At 56.7% G+C, this 19,828-nt stretch overlaps 1 protein-coding gene across 1 annotated transcript in view; it reads left to right on the top strand.

Moving 5' to 3' along the window:
* Positions 1 to 17,731, top strand: part of Dpp9 (dipeptidyl peptidase 9) — a 30,914-nt gene extending 13,183 nt beyond the window's left edge. The window contains exons 4-21 of the mRNA XM_041669132.1: positions 410 to 522; positions 1,289 to 1,462; positions 1,533 to 1,701; positions 1,808 to 1,921; positions 2,665 to 2,793; positions 4,084 to 4,145; positions 5,900 to 6,000; positions 6,764 to 6,941; positions 7,056 to 7,218; positions 11,116 to 11,195; positions 12,124 to 12,276; positions 12,525 to 12,660; positions 13,427 to 13,572; positions 13,643 to 13,789; positions 14,265 to 14,417; positions 14,973 to 15,115; positions 16,357 to 16,468; positions 16,938 to 17,731. Of these exons, the coding sequence (XP_041525066.1) occupies positions 410 to 522; positions 1,289 to 1,462; positions 1,533 to 1,701; positions 1,808 to 1,921; positions 2,665 to 2,793; positions 4,084 to 4,145; positions 5,900 to 6,000; positions 6,764 to 6,941; positions 7,056 to 7,218; positions 11,116 to 11,195; positions 12,124 to 12,276; positions 12,525 to 12,660; positions 13,427 to 13,572; positions 13,643 to 13,789; positions 14,265 to 14,417; positions 14,973 to 15,115; positions 16,357 to 16,468; positions 16,938 to 17,030 (2,366 nt within the window). The 3' untranslated portion in view covers positions 17,031 to 17,731. The remainder of the gene's footprint in view (positions 1 to 409; positions 523 to 1,288; positions 1,463 to 1,532; positions 1,702 to 1,807; positions 1,922 to 2,664; positions 2,794 to 4,083; positions 4,146 to 5,899; positions 6,001 to 6,763; positions 6,942 to 7,055; positions 7,219 to 11,115; positions 11,196 to 12,123; positions 12,277 to 12,524; positions 12,661 to 13,426; positions 13,573 to 13,642; positions 13,790 to 14,264; positions 14,418 to 14,972; positions 15,116 to 16,356; positions 16,469 to 16,937) is intronic.
* Positions 17,732 to 19,828: the final 2,097 nt, after the last annotated feature.

Raw genomic sequence — 19,828 nt, 5'->3', positions numbered from 1 at the left:
ACAGCACGAGGAACTATATTAGAGGGTTGCAGCATCAGAAAGGTTGAGAAGCGCTGCCACACATGACCGCAGGAGAGCTGAGCCACGTGTGCTGGCTGCACCTGTCACCCCAGGGCTGGTGCCGCAGGGTGGGACACGGGAGGAGATCGGGACATGCTGACCAGTCAAGTTAGTTACAAGGGAGCCCATGTCTCAAAAAAGACAGAGGCCAGACATGGGGCTCATCCTGGCACTTGGGATGTGTGGGTGGATGTCTGTACATCCAAGGCAGAGGGAGAGGGGAGACCTGTGGCTTTCACAGGCACATAGTGATGGACGCAGAGGCTCTTTCTACAAACAGAGGGACCCATGACCCCATACGCTCTCAGGTAGGGCTCCCACTCTTGAAGTTTCTGTGATCCTTCCCCAGGAATGCCGTATGGCAGCCGCGAGAACTCCCTCCTCTACTCCGAGATCCCCAAGAAGGTGCGGAAGGAGGCCCTCCTGCTGCTGTCCTGGAAGCAGATGCTGGACCACTTCCAGGTGAGCTGCCCGTGCCACACCCGGTTTCCGGGAACAGAGTTCTGACTGGAGCACTTATCAGACCGTTTCTCCCTCCTGTCTGCACCTTCGAATGAGGGCTGAGTCACGGGCCTGGCTGATGACTAATATCACTGCCCAGAGGTGCCCAAGGAGGGGGACACCCTGGCATGGCTGCAGTTTGTGCATGTTTGGAGGAAACAGTAGCATTATCACAGTGGCATGCCCGAGCCCCACTTCCCACTCCCCAAATGGTCACTCCTCTTAGTTCCCAGGTAGCTTTCTGCACAGCACAGTGCTGGGAATGAAACCCAGGCTTCCACACTTGCCTCGTCCATATCCCAGCTCTGAGCTGCACCCCACCCAGTTCTGAGGCTCAGTCATAGAGCACTCAGCCAGCACACAGGAAGCCCCAGGTTCTCTCTTGTCACCGCATAAACCAGGCGTGGTGGTGCACGCCTTTTGGGGTTATAGTCTACCAAGTAGCCCATCCCAGGCTAGGCCAGGCCACAGGAGACCCTGGCTCAAACAGACCGACTCACTCTGTGTCCCTCCATGTCTGTCCAGAAACCTTGGGTGTGTTCTGTAGGTAGAGCTATGGGATTTATAGGGAATGTTTTTGGTAGGGAGGGCTGTGATGAGGTGGGGGAGGTCCCCACAGGGACCGCCAGAATTGAGAGCGTGAGCAAGGGCTGGGGCCAGATGTCGCCACGGGACCACGGGCACTCAGGAGGGAGTTTCCAGCCAGCATGCAATGCTGTGTCCACAGGCCACGCCCCACCATGGCGTCTACTCTCGAGAGGAGGAGCTGCTGCGGGAACGCAAGCGCCTGGGCGTCTTCGGCATCACCTCCTACGACTTCCACAGTGAGAGCGGCCTCTTCCTCTTCCAGGCCAGCAATAGCCTGTTCCATTGCAGGGACGGCGGCAAGAATGGCTTCATGGTGAGGCACAGCCTGTATCCGGGGATGGGGAAGTGGTGCCAGCACGCTGACCCAACCTCCCTGTCCCCAGGTGTCCCCTATGAAGCCACTGGAGATCAAGACCCAGTGCTCCGGGCCGCGCATGGATCCCAAGATCTGTCCCGCAGACCCTGCCTTCTTCTCCTTCATCAACAACAATGACCTGTGGGTGGCCAACATCGAGACTGGAGAGGAGCGGCGGCTCACCTTCTGCCACCAGGGTGAGGGTGGGCATGGGGGACGGTGGGCCCTCGGGCAGCCATTAACAGTCAGCCTCACAGTGGTTGTCAGGAATCTGTGTGTCACTCACTGTGTGCCCTCTCGCAGGCTCAGCCAATGTCCTGGACGATCCCAAGTCTGCAGGTGTGGCCACCTTCGTCATCCAGGAGGAGTTTGACCGCTTCACTGCATGCTGGTGGTGCCCCACAGCCTCTTGGGAAGGTAGGCAACCCACATCTCAGTACCTTATGCCTCCACTGAATCAGCCCATGTGATCCCAGGACCTACACCTAGGGACCCGTTAAATATTATGCCAGAGTCTGCACAGGACAGGGAGATGACAAAGGCCTTGCCTCACCTGGACGGGTCATTCCTATAAACCATGGGGGACCCTTAGCTATTAGGGCCACGTCTCCAGCCCCCTCATTGGGGATTCTAGGCTGGGGTCCACCCTGGCCACGCCCCCAGCCCTCTCACTGGGGATTCTGGGCGGGGCTCCACCCTGACCACTCCCCCAGTCCTTCACTGTGGTGTTTTGCTCTTCCAGGGCCTGTGAGTGTGTGTTTAGGTTACATGACAAAATCGCCCTGCCTGAGTGGCATAGACAACAGAAATGTGTGGCCCCACATTGGGCTATTTGGCTCTAGGTGCAGATGACAAGTCTGACTTTTCCTAAGGCTCTGACGCACTCCCCTCGTCCACCATTGTCACAGGTGTTTATAGCACGGCTGTCATACCGGCCAGGCTCCCCACCCCTTTCGCAGGCGAGGCCTTAGAGTAGAGCTTGAGCCCATGATCTCAGGGCCCTGCTTGACTCTACAGCCCTAGCAGGCAGCTCTGTGCCACCTCCTGCTGGCTCCTGTCATTCCGCTAAGGCTCAGAGCCCCGTGTGGTGGGGGTGGGTGGGTGGGTGCCCTGAGTCCCTGGGTGGGTGCCCTGAGTCCCTGCTCCTTGGCCCCGACCAGGCTCCGAAGGCCTCAAGACGCTGCGTATCCTGTATGAAGAGGTGGACGAGTCTGAGGTGGAGGTCATCCATGTGCCCTCCCCTGCCTTGGAGGAGAGGAAGACTGATTCCTACCGCTACCCCAGGACAGGTGAGTGCCAGCGTTCCATCCTCTGGGGTACCCACTGCCTGGCTTTGTCGGGTCTCATGGTCACAGAAAGTGTGTGTGGCAGCATCTTCCAACTGCCCAGTGTCACATCTCAGGCCTCTCTACGCCAGGACAGCCACAGACGAGCAGACCGAGCCTCCTGGATAATGCTAACGCGTAGTGGCCTCTGAGACTGGAGACCTGACAAGAAAAATAAGTGGAGGGAGCCCCGGAGACGGGCTCTCCTGATGAGCTCTGTTTCTTTGCTATCTCAAAGTGTTAGAAACCTTAAGCGGGGGGGCTGGAGAGATGGCTCAGAGGTTAAGAGTGCTTCCTGCTCTTCCAAAGGTCCTGAGTTCAATTCCCAGCAACCACATGGTGGCTCACAACCATCTGTAATGAGATCTGGCGCCCTCTTCTGGCCTGCAGACACACATGCAGACAGAATACTGTATACATAATAAATAAATAAATCTTTTTAAAAAAAGAAAAAAAAAAGAAACCTTAAGCCAGCAGCAGCCCTGGCCAGCCTGATTTAACCTCAGGCCTGCTGCCTGTCCCTCTGTGGGAGTCACATGGACTGAGGCTCAGTGAACACTGAGCCGCAGGTTCCATTCCCAGCACCACCGTGTGTGTGTGTGTGTGTGTGTGTGTGTGTGTGTGTGTGTGTGTGTGTCGGGGTGTCGGGGGCACACCTGTTACTGCCATTGGAGGCAGAAGGATCAGAAGCTCAAGGCCAGCCTCTGCTTTGTAGAAGATTCTGGGCTAGCCTGGACTTCATGAAGAGCCTATCTCAAAAGTCAAATAAATAAAATAGACTACCATTGCAGACACACAGTGAGTCAAATAAATAAAATAGACTACCATTGCAGATACACAGTGAGCCCTCCTGGGTGCTGTGTGGATGGGACCTAGACTTCCCACGGGACATCTGAGTCTCAGGCAAGATGGAGGCGTTTGTCAAGTGTTCATGTTACCCTGTACTTGGGCCTGAACCCTTCCAGAAGAATCCCAAGATCTGTCCCCAGCACCCTAAGAAAACAGTCCCAGCCACATTCCACATCTCAGAAGTGGGGTGACCAGCCCAAGTTGTGTTCCTACTCCATCTCCCAGGGGACAAAGGGATGTGTTGTGCATCCCCTGTTTAGAATGTGCTCCAGGCCCTGGGTCAGGTTATCCCTGCCCTGGAGACTGTGTCATGGGAGGGGCTGTGCCACCTCCCCACAGGTGTGGTCACACTGTCCCTGGCCAGGGTGGCCACTGGTAGCCTCACAGCTGACCTTCCCCCTCCAGGCAGCAAGAATCCGAAGATTGCCCTGAAGCTGGCTGAGATCCAGACAGATGAGCAGGGCAAGGTAAGGGCTGGGCATGTTTTGGGGAGTTCCAGGGGGTGCTGGGGGCATGTGGACAGTCAGCCTGTTCTCTGAGATGTGTGATCAGCCAAATGGCCTCACCTGTATGCTGTGGTGACCTCGGCCCAGAACACTGTGGGGTGGATTGGCGGGGTGCCCGGTCTCAGGTCTCACACTGAGCATGGCCATGTTCTGGGTCCTTCTCTGTCCCTTCCCCCTTGACATCGCTCCCTTAGAGGTGCTGAGTAAGGCCTGGCAACCCGGAGTGTGTGACATGGTCACTGGCGTAGAGGCTGGGTCATTGTGCCGTGCCTTCTCCATCCAATGAGAGCTGCTGCTGCTCTCCTGAAGTGACCCTCAGGTCACCAAGGGTGTGTGACACTGACAGTTCCCCAGGCAGCACCTGAGGCTGTGTGCGCGAGCAGGAGAGGACAGCGTGACGGTCAGTTCTCTCCCTCCACCGTGGGCTTCCACCGGTTTACCTCGGGTCATCAGCTTGGTCACAAAATGACCAACTCCTTTTGCTGAGCTATCCTGCTGGCCCCCAGAAAGCTTTCGCAAAAACTCTCATAACATCCAGGGGAAATGTAAGCTAGATTGCTGTCTTTGCTATTGTACGTCCTTTCTGCACATTAGACCCTCACACCAAGTCCCTTCCTGTGCAGTCTGTTCAGAACGTGTCACCAGCAGTACCTGATGTCAGTCACACCCACCAGCCTTTTGTTTTTTGTTTTTGTTTTTTAAGTTTTGTTTTCTTTTTCTAACACGTCCAGTGCAGTGCCCATATAGGCCAGAATTGGCTATCGGATCCTCTGGAGCTGGAGTTATAGGTGGATATGAGCTGCCCTTTGGGTCCTGGGAACCGAACTCAGTCCTACAAGTGCAGTCAGGGCTCAGCCACTGCCTCATCCTCGGCCACAGCCAGGCCTCTGCCACAAACAGGCTCCTGAGCCTGGCGAGGCCTGCAGCTGCTGAGCAGGCATGTCCTGCTGACCCCACCAGGGTTGCCACCTGCCTCCATTTCTCCTCTCGTCCCCCTGCCCCCTTGCTCAGCTGGCCCAAGACCCTCTAAGTCCAGGGCGGTAGTAGGCGGTTCCAGAACCATCTGGACATGGCAGGGAGCACAGTGTGCTGTTGTCATTCCATCTTCCTGTCAGTCGCCTGTCATCCCCTTCTCATCCCACTGCAGAGAGACCTGAGTCTGTGGCTTTGGTGGCTGGGGTGCTCTCTCAGCAGCCGTATAGGCGGAGGGTCCCAGGGTGGGCGTCAGTAGGTCAGAGGGAACTCTGAGGGCTGGACTGGATCTGTCCCCGCCTCTCTCCCTTGCTGGATTAGTGTCACCCAGTGTGACTTCCTCTTCACCTACATACCTCAGAGGGCTGTGCACCTGCCTGCTTGGCTACCTGCCTGCTTTCCTTTCTTAAGATTTATTTTTATTTTTATTTTTTTGAGATAAAGTCTCTCTTTGAACTCCTAACTGTCCTGGAACTAGCTCTGTAGACCAGGCTGGCCTTGAACTCACAGAGATCTGCCTGCTTCTGCCTCCTAAGTGCTAGGACTAAAGGCGTGAAACACCATGCCTGGCTTTATTTTTTAGTGTGTGAGTGTTTGCCTGTATGGAGACTAGAGAGAGCACCAGAGCTCCTGAAGCTGGAATTAGCCTGTCGGACACCATGCGGGTGCTGACTGTCAAGCCATGAGGACCATGGAGGTCAGGGGGCTATGGCATTGTTCATGACGTGCCCCTGTCTCCCCAGATCGTGTCGAGCTGCGAGAAGGAGCTGGTGCAGCCGTTCAGTTCCCTCTTCCCCAAGGTGGAGTACATCGCCCGGGCTGGCTGGACACGGGATGGCAGATAGTGAGTGTCCTGGGGATGGGCAGGTCCCTGGGGGCGACTTGGTGCCCTGCACCCATGCCTTTTCCCTTGGGATCTCTCTCAGCCTCAACTAGCAGGGGACTTTGGGCATCAGGTCAGTCTGACCAAAATCCCAAGGGTGGGACAATCCCAGGTGGCCCAGAGTAGAGGGAACACCAGATAGGACACAGGAGTGCCCTGAGATCCATGATTGGGGCAGAATGCAGACGTACAGACTTGCTTGCCACTTCCTTCCTCCTCATCTTCCTTTCCTCTTACTGTGTAGCCCAGGCTGACCTAGAACTGTGTAGCCCAGGATAAACCTGAACTCCTATTCCTTCTGCCTCTACCTCCTCACTGCTGGGATGGCAGGTGCATGGCCATGCCAAGCAAAACCATTTCAAAGACCTGGGTTGCAGAGTTGTCTGACGTGCACAAGGCCCCAGGTTGTACCTATCTCCAGAGTAGGATATTGGCCATTTAGTTAATGCTGGTCATGGTGCCACACACCTGCCATTCTAGCTCTGACAGTGGAGGCAGGAGGAGCAAGAGTTCAAGGTCATCCTCAGGCAAGACCCTAGCTTAAAAAGAAGCCACTTGTCTGATTTGAGAATGTTACCCTAGGCCTTCGTCACATTGAATCTCACCTAATCTGTCCAGAGATTGTATGCCAGGCTAGCCAGGGAAGGGCCCGGCGTGACCCTGTTCCCTGCTGTCCCCTGCCAGCCACTGAGCCCTCCTGCTGCCTCCTCTCTCATCCTTCCAGCGCCTGGGCCATGTTCCTGGACCGTCCCCAGCAGCGACTCCAGCTTGTCCTCCTACCGCCAGCCCTCTTCATCCCGTCCCCGGAGACCGAGGCCCAGCGGAAGGCAGCTGCCAGAGCCGTCCCCAGAAATGTGCAGCCCTTCGTCATTTATGAAGAAGTCACCAACGTCTGGATCAATGTAAGCAGGAGCGAGGGGCCCACTGTTCCCGCGCCCTGGTCTCTAGTGGGGCATGGACTGGACTCGGGGTCTAACCGGTCACGAAATCCTCTGACCCCACTTCTCTCCCTGCAGGTCCATGACATCTTCCACCCGTTCCCGCAGGCCGAGGGCCAGCAGGATTTCGCCTTCCTCCGTGCCAACGAGTGTAAGACTGGCTTCTGCCACCTGTACAAGGTCACTGTGGACCTGAAAACTGGCGACTATGACTGGACAGAACCCTTCAGCCCCACAGAAGGTGAGCAGAGGCAGGGGTGTGGAGAAGAGTGGCCCCCCGCCCTACCCTGCCCTGCTGCAGTTGACAGCAGAGTGTTTATTGATTGACCAGGTGGGATTTCCCTTGCACCTGTGCAGTGGGGCCTTGGATGCCACCAGGGCATTAGAGTGGCTGGTATCACTGTCACCACTGTGTGACTGCATTTGTTTAACGCATCACTCCTGCGGGTGGTCACACCTTCTTGTTCCTCCTCACTCCTGCAGGTGGTCACACCTTCTTGTTCCTCCTCACTCCTGCGGGTGGTCACACCTCCTTGTTCCTCCTCACTCCTGCGGGTGGTCACACCTTCTTGTTCCTCCTCACTCCTGCAGGTGGTCACACCTCCTTGTTCCTCCTCACTCCTGCGGGTGGTCACACCTCCTTGCTCCTCCTCACTCCTGCAGGTGGTCACACCTCCTTGTTCCTCCTTACTCCTGCGGTGGTCATTCCTCCTTGTTCCTCCTCACTCCTGTGGGTGGTCACACCTCCTTGTTCCTCCTCACTCCTGCGGGTGGTCACACCTTCTTGTTCCTCCTCACTCCTGCAGGTGGTCACACCTCCTTGTTCCTCCTCACTCCTGCGGGTGGTCACACCTCCTTGCTTCTCCTCACTCCTGCAGGTGGTCACACCTCCTTGTTCCTCCTTACTCCTGCGGGTGGTCACTCCTGTGGGTGGTCACACCTCCTTGTTCCTCCTCACTCCTGTGGGTGGTCACACCTCCTTGTTCCTCCTCACTCCTGCGGGTGGTCACACCTCCTTGTTCCTCCTCACTCCTGCGGGTGGTCACACCTCCTTGTTCCTCCTCACTCCTGCGGTGGTCATTCCTCCTTGTTCCTCCTCACTCCTGCGGGTGGGGTGGTCACACCTCCTTGTTCATCCTCACTCCTGCGGGTGGTCACACCTCCTTGTTTCTCTTGTGGGTGGTCACACCTCCTTGTTCCTCGTCACTCTTGCGGTGGTCACTCCTGCGGGTGGTCACACCTCCTTGTTCCTCCTCACTCTTGCGGGTGGTCACACCTCCTTGTTCCTCCTCACTCCTGCGGTGGTCACTCCTCCTTGTTCCTCCTCACTCCTGCAGGTGGTCACACCTCCTTGTTCATCCTCACTCCTGCGGGTGGTCACACCTCCTTGTTTCTCTTGCGGGTGGTCACACCTCCTTGTTCCTCGTCACTCTTGCGGTGGTCACTCCTGCGGGTGGTCACACACACCTCCTTGTTCCTCCTCACTCTTGCGGGTGGTCACACCTCCTTGTTCCTCCTCACTCCTGCGGTGGTCACTCCTCCTTGTTCCTCCTCACTCCTGCAGGTGGTCACACCTCCTTGTTCCTCCTCACTCCTGTGGGTGGTCACTCCTTGTTTCTCTTGCGGGTGGTCACACCTCCTTGTTCCTCGTCACTCCTGTGGATGGTCACACATCCTTGTTCCTCCTCATTCCTGCGGGTGGTCACTCCTCCTTGTTCCTCATCACTCCTGTGGGTGGTCACACCTCCTTGTTCCTAGTTTGCCTGCTGCTCTTGTTTGTGTCCCAGCCTCAGCCTTCAGATTCTCTGCCTGGACCAGAGTGGCTCCAGGGGCCCAGTGTGCCACTGTAGTGGGCACACCAGTGACCTCAGACCTCCGCGGCTGAGGCTGGAGGGGCAAGGCCTGTCTGAGCGTGTCCTCCCCAAAGACTCTCAGGGCCATGCTGGAGTGATCGGAGATGGCATCTCTGCCTCAGGAGATGTAGAGGAGGTGAATTTGGCGGCATCAGGAGGAGAAGAAGGGACACTGTTGTAATGTGAGCTAGTGCCTTGGGTGACATGCTGCTGCAGGGATCTGACAGGGCCTAGGATGCATGTGGTGAGTTCGCAGTGAAGGCTTAAGGCAGAGAATGCAGCTGTGCAAAGGCCTGGGGCAGGGGACACGGCTGGAGGGAAAGGCTGTGTGCAGGACAGAGCCCACAGTGTTGAGGCGCCTAGAGGAGAAGGTGGGGGCACCAGTGGGCTGTGACCCTGAAGAAAGCAGGAAGCGGCTTTTTCTAACATTGTTGTGACTGGGTTTCTGTGGGGCTCAGGGCCAGGGGTGAGAAGAGCAAATCGGAAAAAGTCATATTCCTGACGGAGATGTGGTCCTTGGTGATGCTCTCCCTATGGGATGGGCCCACGGTGCCCAGCATGACGTGGGGTCCAGTCAGGGCCAGAGAGACTCCAGGACCCATTAAGAGAGAGGAGCTCACGGTGTGTTTTGGAGGCAGTGACTTGAGGCACTAAGTCTGAATAGACTATGCTTCTAAAAGAAACTCATGGCTCCTGGGGCTATGGCCGGTGAACCCCAGGGGTTGGGGGCCCTTCCGGGCCGTTCTTGAGAGGGTGCCTTGGGCCATCAGGACAGGTCACAGTCTGTGCAGTGAGCTGTGTCTTCTACCTCAGGGCCTTTGCACAGGCCATGGCCTCAGCTCAGGGTACAGGCCCAGCTTCCGCTGACGACATTCAGGGAGCAGTATCCCCATTTTTACCTACTCCATGCCAGCAGCTCCCCCAGCTGTGACAGCTACATATGTCCTCAGACGTCGCTCAAATCTCCCTGAAGACAGGTCATCTTCAGGGAGTGCCACAGTTCAGAGGTAGCGCCCGCAGCAGGCTGTGGCAGCCATGGCCTCAAGGGACAGAGTACGAATGAGCTGGTGTCTCTGAGGGCCAGGAGCCACAGGGAGCCCAGGCGTCATGTCCAGCTGCTGTCTGTGTCCCTCCTGGCAGTGACCTCTGTCACAGGAATGTCGTCAACTTATCTGCCCCTGCTGGGACACCACCACTGCACTTGGGGCTTTGCCTAGAAACTTCCCTTCAGTTTCATGGTTGCCCAGCCCGAGACCGAGTGCAGAGTGCCGGGCCCCAGTGTGTACTTCTTGGCATCATGTGGTGGCTGCTGAGTGTCTGAGCAGGCGAGAGATCCAGAAGGGCTAGCCTGGTACAGTGTTGATACAGTGTCCACCTGACACACAGGAAGCCATGGGTTCCATCCCCAGCACCACAGAAACCGTGTGTGGTGGAATGTCAGGTGGAGGCAGAAGGATCTGGACTTCAGGGTCATCCTTGGCTACCTAGTGAGCTTGAAGCCAGCCTGGGCTATGTGAGGCCCTGTCTAAAATGGGGGTGCTGCCCTTGCATAGGACCTGGGTTCGGTTCCTAGCGCCCACACAGCTCAGAACTGCCTCTTCAGTTCCCCGGGTCCTGTGCCTTCTACTGGCCTTCATGGGCGGACACTGTGCACACACGCGGTGCACAGGAGTAGACCTGCACACCTGGAGCAAAATTCAAACATGAAGAAGGGCTGTGGAAGATGAGGAGGCTGGCATGGGGAAGAGGGTGGCTTTGGAGGACACCCCAGGAGTGGGGGGATGTCTAGGTGACGTGACCGATGAACCCTCTGGTGTCGAGATGTAGATGCACAGCCTCAAATCCAAGGCGCCAGCAGGGGTGGTGGCTCTGTGTATGGGCGGGGGCATGTGAGGGCTAGCCTGGGCAATGGTAGCTCTCCTGGAGGCCTTCGACTAGGAAGATAGAACAGGAAGCCAGCTATCCCCCTACAGCTGTCCCAGACCATGTCTGCCTCTGGAGCGCTGGGATTAAAGGTGTGTGCCGCCATGCTTGGTTGCCTGACGGAAGCATGGTTTTGGGTCTGGTTCTGGTTCTGGTTCTGGTGGCCCAGCATCATCTAGGAGGTCATGGCCACTGATCATATGCCACGCCTGCTGTAGATTAGGGAGGCTCCTGGCTGTCCTCTGGGAGCACGGGCCCCTTATGCCATGCTGGGCACTGGCTGAGACTGTCCTTCCCTTGCAGAGCTGCCGGGTCCCATCCACGTCCCTCGTCCCCTCACCTCTCTGCTCCCCTTCCCACAGATGAGTTCAAGTGCCCCGTCAAGGAGGAGGTCGCGCTGACCAGTGGCGAGTGGGAGGTTTTGTCAAGACATGGCTCCAAGGTACCTTTCTCCGGGCCCTCCTGAGGCTGGCTCTGCCCCTCCCCCGCCCCCACCAGAGGCCCCAGGACACCAATATTCTCAGTGGAAGTTCCGTGTAGGGAAACCTGGCCTATCCCAGGGCTGCCCAGGACAGCAGTTCTGGATTGGGTGCTAAGGGCCAGCCAGCCTCCTCCCACTCCTTACGGGGAGCTCCCTAGTTATGGTGGCTGCACATGTCCAGACAAGCTACTCAGGGTCCCCCAAGCACAGAACCAGATTTAAGATTTTTAAATTTGCTTCATGTATTTCTGATTTGTATTCATTCTTTAGTTTGGCGGTGCTGTGCATAGCACCAGGGTCCTCATGAGTTAGGCAAGTTTCCACTGAGCTCTGCTCAGCCACGTACACCTGGAAATGCCCTGAGTGCCCATCCTGGTGTGAGCACGTCCCCACCTGTGTTGCCACAGACAGGACTTCTCCATGTGGCTTTGAACTTAGGACTCTGGAATTAAGGAAAACACGAGGGCAAAACATTTTCAGAGTCCGAGGAGAGTGTTATCTGTGGGCCTGTCATCCTGACACTCAGGGTCCAAGGAGGGCTATACAGCACGCCTCGGCCTCAAAATCAAACAGACAGACATCTTTTTATTTTTTGAGAAAAGGTCTCTCGTAGCCCAGGTGGCCATTAACTGACTAAGCCCAAGTATTGGGTGGCGCCTGTTCCATCAAGGCCAGCTTATGTCGTGCAGCACGTGGAGTCGGGACCTGTGTGTGCTGGGGGAGCTGTCGGCCCCACAGCAGCCTGTCTGTCCCTCACACTGCCCTCAGTCGTGTCTGGCTGCTGCCGGCTGGGGCACCAGGGGGTCCCTGACTGTGGTCCCTGGGGCTGAGTCTAGGGCAGGAAGTGTAGCCAGACACGGCTGTTCACAGAAGCCCCCATTGCCTGCAGATCTGGGTCAATGAACAGACGAAGCTGGTGTACTTCCAAGGCACCAAGGACACTCCCCTGGAGCACCACCTCTACGTGGTCAGCTACGAGTCCGCTGGCGAGATCGTGCGGCTCACCACGCCTGGCTTCTCCCACAGCTGTTCCATGAGTCAGGTAGGCATGCCACACCCCTGCCCACCCTGGCCTCCCTCTAATCCAGTCCACAGCCCTTAGCCTCTCAGAACATTCTAGAAACCATCAAGGATGAGGCTTGAGTCCATGAACTGGGACAGTCCCTGACCGGCTGTTTTCTCATCTGCAAAGGGTGGTGGCGGTGACCTGCGGGTGGGTGGGTTGTACAGGGTTCCTGGGGAAAGGCAGAGGCTGCTCCTGTGCACTGAGCGCCACCCTGCCTCCAGCAGAACTTCGACATGTTTGTGAGTCACTACAGCAGCGTGAGCACGCCGCCCTGTGTGCACGTGTACAAGCTGAGTGGCCCTGACGACGACCCGCTGCACAAGCAGCCACGCTTCTGGGCCAGCATGATGGAGTCAGCCAGTGAGTAGTGCGGCCTCAGGAAGCCCCACCAGCCAGGGCTCCCGGTGACGGGCACAGAGGTGGAGATCGTTCACTCTCCCAGCAGTCCCTGGCAGCCACCCTGACACCCTGGGGCAACCGCTGTGGCAGGGAGCTCAAGGTCAGCCAGCAGAGGGGCCTCAGAAAAAGATAGTTCTGAGAGACCGCCTTAGAGGCTGAGGTCCACCATGACTCTACCCACACGAGATTTGGAGTGCTTGCCAGGCCACTGTCCCAAGATGTGCCTTGCAGAGACCTCCAGTAGTGGCCAGGGCTCGATAGCAGGCTGCCAGCATCCCTGGAACCCTGGTTCCATCTCCAGAACCCAAGTGTGGTAGTGCACACTGTCATGCCCCCCCTCAGGAGGCAGAAGCAAGATCACTGTATCTGGTCTAGGCCAGCCTGGGGCACATAGAAATGGTGCCCCAGGAAAGCAAGGCCTTAGCCCACCATAGCAGCTGACCCATGTGGCTGTATGCCAGTCCTCGGGGAACCCAAACGTAGCCACGGTCGGGATGACTGTGCCACTCTGAGACCAGCTTAGTCGCTCTTCCCACAGTGGCTAGGCTGGTGGAGGAACCCGGCGGGGTGGCCATGCCAAGGGGATTGCATATCCCCCGTGGAGTTCCTCCACAGCTCCCCCAAGATCATCTTCCAGGCAGAAGCAGTGGGGGCAGATGAGGTCCACAGGCCTGGGCATGGGTGGGCATGGCCCTGCTGGCCACTCTCAGTACCTTTGTCACCGCAGACTGCCCCCCGGACTACGTGCCCCCTGAGATCTTCCACTTCCACACCCGTGCCGATGTGCAGCTCTATGGCATGATCTACAAGCCACATACCCTGCAGCCGGGAAGGAAGCACCCCACTGTGCTCTTCGTCTATGGGGGCCCACAGGTGAGTGCACCCTGGCCCAGGCCCCGCCCCCTGCCGCCCCTGCAGCTCTCACCACCCAGCTTCCCTGCAGGTGCAGCTGGTGAACAACTCCTTCAAGGGCATCAAGTACCTGCGGCTGAACACGCTGGCGTCCCTGGGCTACGCTGTGGTGGTGATCGATGGCCGGGGTTCCTGTCAACGGGGCCTGAGATTTGAGGGGGCCCTGAAAAACCAGATGGTGAGTCCTGCTCCTGCAGTGTGGGCCCTTGGGAGCAACTGGGTCCCAGAAACATGCGTACTCTCCACTCCTCTCAGGCCCGAGCATGCGGCTGGGGGAGGATAGTGGCCCAGACACAGCTGGATGCTGTGGAGCTTCTTGGGTGGGTCTGATGGGCGTGGCAGAAGGGAGCTTAAAGGGTGGTGAGGACACTGGTGTCGAGTGCAGTGGCGGGGGTGGTGCCGGTGACGTTGGCAGTGGTGGGGTTGGTACTGATGGTGGTCATGATGATGGTGGGGGTGATGGGGGTGGTGCTGCTGCTGATGGTATTGTCCCTGCAAACAAGAGAGCAGCTTCATCAGGGCCTTCCTGGGCCGTAGTACTTCGAGTATTACTTTGAGTCTAAGAAGAGAGGCTTCTTGCTAGCAACAAGGTGACGGGGTGTGGGATCCTGGTCACTATCTGGGGGAAGTCACAGAGTGCTGGGTTTCCACAGGGCCAGGTGGAGATTGAGGACCAGGTGGAAGGCTTGCAGTACGTGGCCGAGAAGTATGGCTTCATCGACCTCAGTCGTGTCGCCATCCACGGCTGGTCCTACGGTGGCTTCCTCTCACTCATGGGGCTCATCCACAAACCACACGTATTCAAGGTGGGTCTCACTCCTGTCTAGCCCCCTGCGGCCCGAAGCCCATCTGCCCTTGATCCCATATCCCCACCAGGAGCCCCAGCCTGGAGCAAGCACTTTGGCAGGGGCCTTGCCACCTGGCTATCTCTCCCCGCAGCCACCCCACGAGGCCGAGTCCCCCTCCTCATTGCCTGCCACCACCGACCCCAGGATGGCATCCGCCAGCAGCTCTATGTGGGAGGCCAAGCCCGGGACCCCGCCTCGGAGGGGCAGAGGTGGGGCATGCTGTGAGGAGCAGCAGGGGGGCGCAGGCCCCGGGACTGGCAGGGCACTGCGGGGCGGCGGCCATGAGGAGGCGGAGGAGGCAGGAAGGTGGGACGGGCCCTCCCTCCACACCCTGCGTGGAGTGCAGCTCAAGGCCCATGGGAACACATCTGAGGGCCCCCTGCAAGCCACCACCCTCATGCATGAGCTGCCTAACCCTCTGCTGAGGCCTGCAGTTCCAGCCAAGGCTAGGCCCCAGATCCGACACCTTTCTCCTTCTCTCTCCCTGCCTGATCCATCCCTTGTGTCTTCCAGGTAGCCATTGCGGGTGCTCCCGTCACTGTGTGGATGGCCTATGACACAGGGTACACGGAACGGTACATGGATGTCCCCGAGAACAACCAGCAAGGCTATGAGGCAGGGTCGGTGGCCCTGCATGTGGAGAAGCTGCCCAATGAGTAAGCCACCCACGCGCTTACCATGCGCTCCCCAGTGCTCTTCCCTGCAGCTTCCGGGCTCTCATCCTCTCTGCCTGTGTCTCCTGGTACCTCCTGCCAGCTGGCCTGGAGGTGCGGGATGGTGGGGACGAGGGCCACACAGGCCGTGGTACCCTGCTTTCCTGAAGCACTTGCCTACACAGTTCCAGTAGCCCTGTGAGCTCACGTCCAGCCTTGTACAGCCCATCTGGACCTGAGCTCCTCAGGCTGCATGGGCATGGGCACTGTCCACACACACTCACTTCATAGGTGACAGTGGTCACAGCAGAGGGGCAGCCGCTGGTCACAGTGCAGTGTGGCTTGGGCATCTCTGCCTCGGGAATGCCCACCATTGTCTGCACCACTGCAGGGCTCCTGCAGTCAGTCCCGCTCACTGCTCTGTGGAGGCCGAGACCTCACTGCTGCTGGGATGGCAGGACGGAATGTTCTAGAGCTAGTGGTCCGATGAGCGTACAACTTACAAAGCCACAATGACTCCAGACATTGCTCTGTCATTCATAGGAACCATTAGTGCTGCAAAAAGTTAGTGTATAGGGGCTGGAGAGTTGGCTCAGGGGTTAAGAGCGCTGACTGCTCTTCCAGAGGTCCTGGGTTCAATTCCCAGCAACCACATGGTGGCTCACAACCATCTATAATTTAAAAAAAAAAAAGAAAATAGCTGAGCCTGGGCCCTGTGGTAGAGCCTGTGGCCAGCATGCAGGAGGCCCTGAGCCCTGTGGTAGAGCCTGTGGCCAGCATGCAGGAGGCCCAGAGCCCTGTGGTAGAGCCTGTGGCCAGCATGCAGGAGGCCCTGGGCCCAGCCCAACACCACAGATCCCAGACATGGCAGCTCATGCCTGTCATCCCAGCACGCAGGAAGTAGAGGCGGAGAATCAGAAGTTCAGTGTCATCCTTAGCTACATGGACAGTTCAGGGCCAGCCTGGGCTACATAAGACCCTATGCCTAAAATAAATAAATCTGATATAAAAGAGAAAATTCACCTTCTTGGTCACACCCACCACTTTTGATATTCTGAGGAGGCACAGGTGGCTGCTGGCCAGGGCATAATGCAATGGTCAGTGCAGGTGGGGCGTAGTGGTAATGTGCTTCCAGAACGTCCTACCACCGCAGAATGCCTGGGCATGGGGCCGGGAAGAGACTGTGAGCCCAGGGGTACCGCTCTCTGTCCCCCAGAGGCCTCACTTCCTCCCCTCTCCTCCAGGCCTAACCGCCTGCTCATCCTACATGGCTTCCTGGATGAAAATGTCCACTTTTTCCACACAAACTTCCTCGTGTCCCAGCTGATCCGGGCAGGGAAGCCGTACCAGCTCCAGGTGAGCGGCCCAGGCTTCATCCTCCACATCCCAGGTCCTGCTTTGATGAGTCTATCTACAGGCTTGGGGGTGCCCCCACAATGATTAGAAACCCCAGAGGACTTCCCTGAGGGAGGGGACATTTAAAGGTGCAGGAGTTGGTGAGGACTGAGGCCCAGGGAGCCTGAGACCCTGGGTCACTCAGCCTTGGAAGTGAGGGTGGGCAGAGCCTTGGCTTGAGGGGTAGGGCAGAGGCGGGGCTTCAGCAGTGAGGGGACAGTGGACCTCAGTGGGGGCCCTGCCTGGAGGATATCCCGTCAGACTGTGGGACATGGGTTATAGAAGGCACAGGAAAGGAGAGGAGGCAGCTGTGGGTCTGGGGAAGGGACCCCCAGAGCCTGGATAAGGAGACTCTGCCTTGTGTGGTGCAGAGCAGGGGCCCCAGGTGAGCCTGGCTGCAGCCCTGCCTCTTCCTCTTTCTCTTCCACAGATCTACCCCAACGAGAGACACAGCATCCGCTGCCCCGAGTCTGGGGAGCACTATGAGGTGACATTGCTGCACTTCCTGCAGGAGCACCTCTGACCTCCGACCTCTGCCCTGATGCCGTCGCTGCTTTTCTTGCATTTTTTTTAATCTTTTAGTTTTTGAAGCTTTCGATTTGTTTGCTTGCTGCTGCTTGGGGGCCAGGACAGAGGTGGTGGCCCCCATGCGGCCCTCCTTGGGCTGGTTAGGAAGAGACCATCACCGGGCCCACAGCCACAGGCGCTGTCAGGGTCCCAAACCTGCAGCACCACCCCAGCGCAGAGCATGTGCTGCCCCCTCACCCCCCCCCCCCGCCGCAGAGTCGTGTGTGTTTGGGGAGCATTTTAAATAATTATTTAAAAGACAGGAAGCAAGCGGTACCGAAATATAAAATTGGAGGTACGGCACTGGGCCGCTGGGACCCAACACGCCCTCCCAATTCCCAGGCTTTGTGGAGCTGCCAAGCCCTTGTCGGGGCCCCTTTTGCCCTGCCTGTCGTCTCTGCCCGACTTCTCCAGCACCACCCAGGGGTGCCAGGGTCGGGAATAGGACCCATCCTGACCTCAGGGGTGTAGCCCTTCCCAGCCCCCTCCCACCAGAGTTCGGGCATAAAGTAAAAAGTTAAAAAAAAAACAAAAAAAAAAAAACAAAAACAAACCAGAAACCACCTCTACATATTATGGAAAGAAAATATTTTTGTCAATTCTTATTCTTTTATAATTATGTGGTATGTAGACTCATTAAACGATTCCAGATGGAAATTGTGCCGTGTGTGGCTCCTTCTCCAGCTGTGCTGGCTTCAGGGACTGAAGGATTGCAGGGGGCTCTGTGTGGTGTGGGTGCTGAACTGGGAGGCGGGTACGGGGTCGCTGGGGTGCATAGGACACTCCATCCCAGCCCTCGGGAGGTGGAGGCCATAGGATTAGGAGTTAGTTCAAGGGCATCCTTGGATACTTGAGACCCTGTCTCAAAAACATTTTTTAATTATTGAAATTATTCCTTAAAGATGTATTATTTTTAATTATGTGAGTATGTGCATGGGTATGCATGTGTTTGTGTCAGTGGGTATATGCACATGAATGGACATCTCCAGAAGCCAGAGGAGTTGGGTGTGAGCCCATGACGAGGGTGTGTGGAATTAAATCCGAGTCCTCGGGAAGAGCAGTGCCTGCTCCTAACTGCTGAGCCATCTCCAGCCTCCACAGCAATGAAATTATCTAAAGGCTGGTCATGGTGGCTATCCTAGGGCTCAAAGGCACAGGCAGGCGGATCTCTGAGTTCTTAGTCAGCTAGTGGCTTCTGCCAGGTTCTGGCCCCACCCTGGAAGTGTGGACTGTGTACCCAGTGAAACAGCCCCCTCCCTTCCCTTTCATTTGAAAGGAGTGTGGGGAACAAAGGGGTTCACGAGACGGCTCAGCAGATTAAGGCAGTTGCTGCTAAGTCCCGCCACCCGTGTGGGAGAGAGAACCGACCTGGGAGCTGCCCTCTGCCTTCAGACATTGAATCCATAAATGTAAAAGGAAAGCCAGTAGTGAGAGAAGGAAGGAATGGGGAGTGAGCGTGGGGCGGGAGCAGGCAGCATCCTCAGAAGTACTGGAGGCTAGTTTTTTTTTTTTTTTAATTTATTTATTTATTATGTATACAACTTTCTGCCTCCATGTATACCCACACGCCAGAGGAGGATGCCAGATCTCATTACAGATGGTTGTGAGCCACCATGTGGTTGCTGGGAATTGAACTCAGGACCTCTGGAAGAGCAGACAGTGCTCTTAACCACTGAGCCATCTCTCCAGCCCTGGAGGCTAGTTTTGTATGCTACGCATTTATTTCCTGTTGTGCACTGTTGCGCACGGCTGCTTGCCCAGCTCACATGCAGTCAGGAGAACTTGCAGGAGTCACTTCTGTCACCGTCTAGTTAGTTCCCCAGGGCCTGAAGCACCAGTCAGCAGTCTTGGCAGCAAGCCCCTTCCCTGTTACTCATCCATCTCGCCGACCGACTTAAGTCTCATTTTTAACCATCAGAAAGCTGGGAATATTGCTCGGCAGCACAGGGCTGGCCAGGCTTGCTGAAGGCCCCATATTCTAGCCCCAGGAGAGCTAAGCAACGCCTGTGACACACACAGGAAGCTGCGAAAGTGGAGGAGTCCTCTGTCCCCTGCGCTGGGACAGCCTCCTTCTGTCCTGATAACACCTGCAGGATCCTGTAAGTGAACAGCCACTTGAGGCCACAGAGCCTGCTCTTCAGCCATAGACCACATAAAACTGGTGCCGGGGCGCAGGGGTCAGGGCAATCACTTAGCACACAAAAGCCCTGGTTTCCATCCCAGCTGTCATCCCAGCACTGGAGAGGGGCAGACAGAAGAATCAGGAGTTCAAGGCCATCCTGACATAAAACGAGCCATCGGAAAAATAGAATAAACACATTTATTTTACTCTGTGTGTGAGTGTATGTTCCACCTGCTCTGTGCACCACATGCGTGCCTGGTGCCTCCAGAGGCCAGAAGAGGACGTCGGATCCCCTGGATATGGAGTTAGATTATAAACCGACATGTGGGTTCTGGGACTCAAACCTGGGTCCTCTGCAAGACCAGCCAGTGCCTTTAATTGTTGAGTCATCTCTCCAGACCCCACAATAAAATATTTTTAAGCAGGTGGTGGTGGCGCACACCCGGGAGGCAGAGGCAGGTGGATCTCTGTGAGTTCAAAACCATCCTGGTCTATATAGCAAGTTCCATTACAGGCTCCAAAGCTACAGAGAAACCCTGTCTTGAAAAAAAAATTAAATTAAACTTAAACTATAAACTGAAGTAAAATAAGTTACAAAACTAAAAATAATCAACAAGTTAATTAAAAATTGA

The sequence above is a fragment of the Microtus oregoni genome, unplaced genomic scaffold (assembly GCF_018167655.1).
Source record: "Microtus oregoni isolate MIOR12 unplaced genomic scaffold, Mior012 000019F_ref0000042, whole genome shotgun sequence".
In the NCBI taxonomy this organism is placed as follows: domain Eukaryota; kingdom Metazoa; phylum Chordata; class Mammalia; order Rodentia; family Cricetidae; genus Microtus; species Microtus oregoni.
Note: the sequence above shows the minus strand (reverse complement) of the source record. Positions and strands in the feature narration are given on the sequence as shown.